A 6,454-nucleotide genomic window follows, 5' to 3' on the forward strand; every position below is an offset into this window, starting at 1 on the left:
CACCCCCCCCCCTCCTCCTCCTCACTCGCCGTACCAGCGAGGGCCGAGGGGGCCCGCCTCGGGTACCCCAAAAGAAATCCCAGTACCTAACTGCTCGCTACCCCGTACCTAACTCAGTGCAAAGCACCTAACCTAACTCAAGCTACCTTACCTTAAGTTCGGTACCCTACGGTATGTCAGCGCGGGACCCTGCGAGTGACAGCGACAGCGACAGCGACAGCGACAGCGACAGCGACAGCGAGGCAGCGCCAGCCAGCGCCACAGTGAGGCAGCCATAGCCCTAGTGACAGGCACCAGCGAAGGGGCCCAACCGCCCACCCACCCATCTGTGTATTACATACACCCCACCCATGGACTAAAATAACAAACAACTCTAACACTCACACGTAATTTGGGGCCTGGAGCCCTGTCTAAAATAAGACACCGGTGCGCGTGGATGTAGCTCTCAGCGCTTGATGCACAGCAGCGTTTGTACGCGGTCTCACACGTTTTGCAAACGCCAACGCTGAAGTGGACTGATAGCGAGATGGGACGGCATTTCTGATTGGGCCGTCTCGGGCTTTTTACAGAGTTAATAAAAAGGCGCACTGGGGTCCCTCAGCAGCGTGCACCTCGATCCTGTACCGTGTTCGTTATGACCCCCCCCCGATGAACACTCCACCATGTGAGGGGGAGACCATACATGGGGCCCTATCTAGACCCGACTCACCCTATCCTGTGCTCAAGTGACTCAAGCCCATATCACAAAAATGCCGCCTTACCTCGATATCGATCCACTTCAGTGCCAAGACTCTCCGGGTCCTGCCAACTGCTGGCCGGAAGATCTCGGCAGTGGCAGCATCGCCTCGCGGGACAGTCACGGAAGCCGAAATGCGCCTTTTTATTAACTCTCTAAAAAGCCCGTGACGGCCCACTCAGAAATGCCGCCCCACCTCGCTATCAGTCCACTTCAGCGCTGGCGTCATCAAGACATCGGCATGATCGGGCTGCAGCTGAGAGCAGCACGGCCTGCCGAAGCTGGGACTACGGCTGCGCCGGTAGGGCGTGCAGGGCAACAGAAAATGATGATTGGGCGCGCTGAGCCAGCGCTCTCGAGCGCGGTTGCGCCGGCTGCTGCCTTGCCATGCCGTTGTGCCTTGACGCAAGCAGCACGGCACACTGCAGCCCTCAGCAGGCCCACGAACACGGTCAAGTGCAGCTGGGCGGCCTCGCGCTAGTCGACCTCGTTGATCTCGATGGCCGGCGCCGCCCAGAAACACGTTGAATGGGCCTCGCGGCCGCGTGCCGTTTGGCTCAGGACGCCATCCCGTTTGGCTCAGGACTGGGTTTGCGCTTTGCCTCACGCGGAGTTTGGCTACCGCCGTTCTCTGGTAGGACGGGAACGAGATGATAGTAGGGAGTAGAAGAAAGCAAAGAGGAGCCCTGCGCACGCACGACTCCGCAGGAGAAACCCCTGGGGAGTAGAAGAAAGCAAAGAGGAGCCCTGCGCACGCACGACTCCGCAGGAGAAACCCCTCCCCAGACAAAACACAAGGGAGAGGTGGGTGGGTCACAGAAAACTGCGGCCGCCAGCGACTGAGCGTCTCGCTGGCGGACGGGGAGAGGAACACAAAGGGACGTCCGGACGTCCATCCACTGGGATGAGAATACTGGAGATCTGAGGTCGAATCTGCCGATTCCACAGCCGCCCACAGGAGCGCCGCCTCAACACGGGGTCTCGGCTCTATCGAGCCATGCTAGCTCCAGCCGCAGCCCCACCCGGCCGCCCGAGGGTGTTCCCGCAGGCAGAGAAGACCAATCCTGGGGGAAGTAACCGACTTATGATTCTCCTCTACCGTCCTCGTCCCCATATGCGATCGGATTGAGACGAGAGAGGAACGGCGGTTCACTTGGTCCGGCAGACGGATGGACATGGATTGATGGATAGGATGGGGAGGGGGGGGGCGCGGGGGGCTTTTTAGTTTTTTGGATTTAGTAGAGTACACAAGCCGTAAGCGTAACACGACCTGGCCTCACGAATGTCAGTTGCAAAAGAGGGTACGCTCTCACTCCGGCCGCAGCCGCAGCTCTGCGCACAGCCCGTACAGTGCGAGGCGTGGCGATAGAAATCGGGGCGTCGGCATCCAGCAGCCGATTTCTGTTTCGGCGAGGGAAATCGGGCGAGCCAGCAGCCGATTTCTATAAGCGATTTCTGCCAAAATTTTCTTCGGCGCTGCGCGCCGGTCACTATACGGTCTTGATACTAGTACACTAAAAGGTTGCCCTGAGATACGAATTCAATCCTCCCGCTTAACCGTCCCTGAACCCACTAAATTGCGTCTGTACCCACGCGGCAAACATTCATTCATTTCGTGTGTGCGTGCTCGCTCGTGCGCCGAACCAAGTTCTGCTTCAACAAACCCGTCGAGAGGCCACGTCACGCCGGTGTCCCCTTTTTCTGCATCTTTGTGGGTGTGGCAGCCCACTTTGCCAGTCCCTAGAGGTGTCTTTGACATTTGACTTCGATGTCTGGTGGGGGACGATTTATGTCTGGTGGGGAGCCGGCGCCAGAGAGCTGAGCATGAGGGACTTGACGTGTTGCGTCACTGTTCACGCAAAGACACAACCCCGGGCCCAAGACTCACACTGTTCACACTATAGAGAGGGTGTAAATTGCGTTTCACCATGACTGTAGACTGAGAAGAAAGTGAAAGAACGACCTCTCTCTAAAAAGTCGTATGATTTCTAAAAATTTCTTCGCGCCTGCGGCGCGGCAGAGTAGAGAAATCGGGCCGGCCTCGTGCCAGCAGCCGATTTCTATTTCGGCCAGGGAAATCAGCCAAATTTCCAGCAGCCAATTTCTAAACACCGATTTCTAAGGCAAGAGCACGCACTGTAATGATCCGAGGGCACGAGCGCCTCTTGGGGCCTCTCGCCCAGCATGGTGATGGCGGCGGGCGCGATGCCGCGCACCATCACGCGGTCGTACCGCATCCGCTCCTCCACATCCGCCACGTGCGGATTGCTGCCGCCGTCGAAGGTGTGCCCCGCCTCGTGCGGGCGCAGCGCGGGCCACGCGTCGATGTAATCTCCCATCACGAGATCGAGCACGCCGTTTTCGAGCTCGGCGCGGCGGAGCGCGGAAGGGGGTGCCCACGGCGGGCGAGGCTCGCTGTCGGAGTCGGACGACTCTCGCTCCGGCCGCGGCGGCATCGTGCGCCGGTCTCCGCGCGGCAGCCAGTCGCCAAAGTTCTGACTCGAGTCGAAGTTGAAGTCGCCGACAAGCGCAGCCGAGTCGTAGCTCGCGAGCGTGTCGCGCGCGATGCGAAGCTGCTTGGCGCGAAGCCGCGCGTTGTTGAGGCTCTCGAGGTGGGTCGTGGCCACCGCAACGCGGCAGGCGGCGGGCGGCGCGGGATCCGCCGGCGGCGAGAGCTCGGCGACGAGCAGCGACCGCCCCATTCGTGAGCATTGGTAGGGCACCTCCGTGAATCTCGGCGACAGCTCGTGGCGGGCGAGTATGAGGCAGCCGTAGGAGCCGACGTCGTTTGCGGAGATGGCATACGCGCGGCGCAGGGCGCTGCAGCCGCGGATCGACGCCGCAAGATCGGGCACCACCTCTTGCAAACAGATCACGTCGGGCGTGGTGCCGAGAGCCTCGGAGAAGAGCGCCGCCATGCGAGCCTGCGCCTCGACGGGGCCAAACCACACGTTCCACGTTACGACTCGCAGGCTGGCGCCCGCTGGCGGCGGCAGCTGGAACGTGGCAAACGGAGGCAGCGTCCACGAGGGAGGCTCCGGCGGTGCGATGCACATCCGCTTGCGCTCCTGAAGGGCGGGCGGCAGCACATCGGGAGGTGGCAACGTGCCAACCTGGTTTCCCTGCCGCTCCAGCGTGCGGCTGCCGTCACGGTGGGTGACGATCGTGTCGGTGGCTTTGAGTCTCGATGCGGCGGCTTGGAGTGCGTCCGATTGCATTGGGAACCCCACGTGAAGCGGGCACGTCAGTCGCGACCAGGTCCGCCCCCCCTCGACCTGGACCAGATTAAGTGGTCGAAGCCGAAACGAATGGAGGTTGCGGATAGGACCCATCCATCATGTAAAGCATGCTGCCTGGTAGACATTTACCACCAAAGCCAACGACAGCGCATCGCCGCGGCACGAGCCCCCGCAGCGTTGGCGATGGCAGGTCCATTTTTTTTCGAGGCCGCTGCCGAACTGGCAGCGCATCATTGATCCATCGCGCGAGGCCGCATTCATTGGCCCCCCCCCCATGCGCGCACCATCGCAGTCGCCGTCGCCTGCACCACCTGCACCGGCCGCCCACTCCCCATCCATTCTCTCTCCCCCCCCCCCCCTCCCTCCGCCCTTCCCTTCCTTTGTTGTAGAGATTTCACGTTGTAGAGCGCCTCTACATCGCTCTACATCGGACTCACATCGTCACGCGCCGGATGTAGAGAGCTCTACAGCTCTACAAGAGCTCTACAGCGCTCTCCAGCTCTACAGCTCTACAGCGCTCTACACTCTACATCCTCTACACCCTCCCTCAGGTTGCTCAATGCTCTGCGCGTTTGCTTGCGATCGTGGATTTCAAGGTCTCCCAATCCTCGCGGTTGATGATTGACGCCGTTCGCTCGCGTGAGATTTTTGAGCGGCAGATGAACCAGCGCTGGAGCCCATCACGGCACATGCTGGAGGAAGGAGGGCAAGGGTTTTGCAGATTCTGTGACTCACGCCCGCTGCTGCTGACGGTGCGTGGCTACTGTTGAGAGGGTTTCTCATGTGGCGTCGGGCGTGCGAGTGAGCGGTCGCGCGCGCGTGCGTGTATATCTTGAGTGTCCTGTCTCTCTCGTGTTAGTTAAAAAAATAAATATTCTTAGCTTCGCCCTTGCCTCCGACGCTAGAGACAGTCACACCCCAGTATCAGACCAGGGGGAGTGCCCCCCTCCCCCACCTGCCCTGCTTACACAGGATAGCATGCCCCGAGAACGGCGACATTTGGCGGGGGGAACCAGGGAAGGAGGTTCGGTTTTGCTTTTTTCTCTGTGCTCTCGGGGGAATGTTCTCTCGGCGCCCATGGCCTTCTGAGGTTTCGTACTAATGACGTCCTTCTTGGCACTTCGGGCGTCGGTATGTGCGTATCTGTGGTGTCTAATTCCCCCTGTTTTTTATTTTTTTATTTATTTTTATTTTTATGCTATATAGGCCGCCACGTACGGCCCCCCTCTCACATGGACCGATCTCTGGCTGGCTCCCTTCTCCGCGAGCGGTGAAGGTCGCCAGTTCGAAACCGGCTCCGACCCTTACTATATTATTTTTTTCTCACCTGAAGCGGGCTCGATTTTGCTTTAGGTGCCTCCTCGATTCGATCCAGCGTTCTCAGGCAGTCGCCAGGTGCGTGTACCGTTTTCGTCATGGGAGCTCGAACCCTCTCGTGTTAGTTAGTGGCACCACATCCCATTTGTGACACTGTCCTGCGGGGGTGCTCATGAGAGACAGCAGCAATGACAGCAGCAATGACAGCACTCAGCAGCAATGACAGCAGCAACGACAGCAGCAACGACAGCTGGTGACAGCTGGTGACAGCTGGTGACAGCTGCCTGGTGACAGCTGGTGACAGGTAGGTGTCACTGTCGCTGTCGTTTGCTGTCATGACAGCTCCCAGCTGTCGTGACAGCGGCTAGGTCGTGTGACAGCGGCTAACCGTCATGACGTGTGAACTTTCCATAGTCTCTGAGATCCCTAGGACGCAGGGGCGGCTGTTTCCACTCTGGGTACGAGGCTGTTACCACTCAGGGAGAGAGGTTGATGAGCGCGCGCCCGGGCAACACGAGGATTGAGGGTGGGTGCGGGCAGTGAGTGGCGAGCGAGTGAGTGAGAGAGCCGCGCCGTCGGTCCGAGTGGAGGGGAGTCGAGTGAGTGAGCGGAACAATGTCTCTGCAAAAAGAACAGAAAGAAAACACAAGCGCAGGGATGGGAGGGCGGCACACCGCCACCACACGGTTTCAAGGAGGGGGTTTTAATTTCTTTTCGCTTCTTTTCGCGAAAGTGGAATTCTTTTCGCTCCTCCCCCCCCCCCCCCGGTCTCGCTGGTACCCGCTGTACCTCGATGCTTCTGTCCTCAGTCGCCACGCTCTCGCCCTCTCGGAGCGTGGCCAGATTCGCCGAGGTCTCACCGCTCCGGCTGCCGCTGGCACCCGCTGCGCCGGTCGGCGACTGGGCGGTGGACGGTTCACCCGAGTCCTGGCCGTCTGTTTCGGTGGTCATGATCAGCCACGAGAGGCGGCACTTCCTGCCACACGCGTTGGCCTCAATCGCGGCGCAGGACTATCCAGCGTCGCGACTGGAGGTCATCGTCGTGGACGACTCGGCCGCGGCTGGCGCCGCTGGGTGGAGCGCCGTCAGCGCCTGCCCGGCGGCTGAGCAGCTGGAGCGGCTGCGCTTTCTTCACGCTCCGCCTGTCCCGCGGCGCGCTGCG

At 60.4% G+C, this 6,454-nt stretch overlaps 1 protein-coding gene across 1 annotated transcript; it reads right to left on the minus strand.

The window, feature by feature from the left end:
* Nucleotides 1-2,814: 2,814 nt before the first annotated feature.
* EMIHUDRAFT_230880 (hypothetical protein) lies at nucleotides 2,815-3,954 on the minus strand (the record flags this gene model as incomplete). Its single annotated transcript, XM_005784899.1, has 1 exon — nucleotides 2,815-3,954. One exon carries the CDS (start codon nucleotides 3,952-3,954, stop codon nucleotides 2,815-2,817), a length of 1,140 nt encoding a protein of 379 aa, XP_005784956.1.
* Nucleotides 3,955-6,454: the final 2,500 nt, after the last annotated feature.

Source organism: Emiliania huxleyi (assembly GCF_000372725.1).
Source record: "Emiliania huxleyi CCMP1516 chromosome Unknown EMIHUscaffold_167, whole genome shotgun sequence".
Lineage (NCBI taxonomy): Eukaryota > Haptophyta > Isochrysidales > Noelaerhabdaceae > Emiliania > Emiliania huxleyi.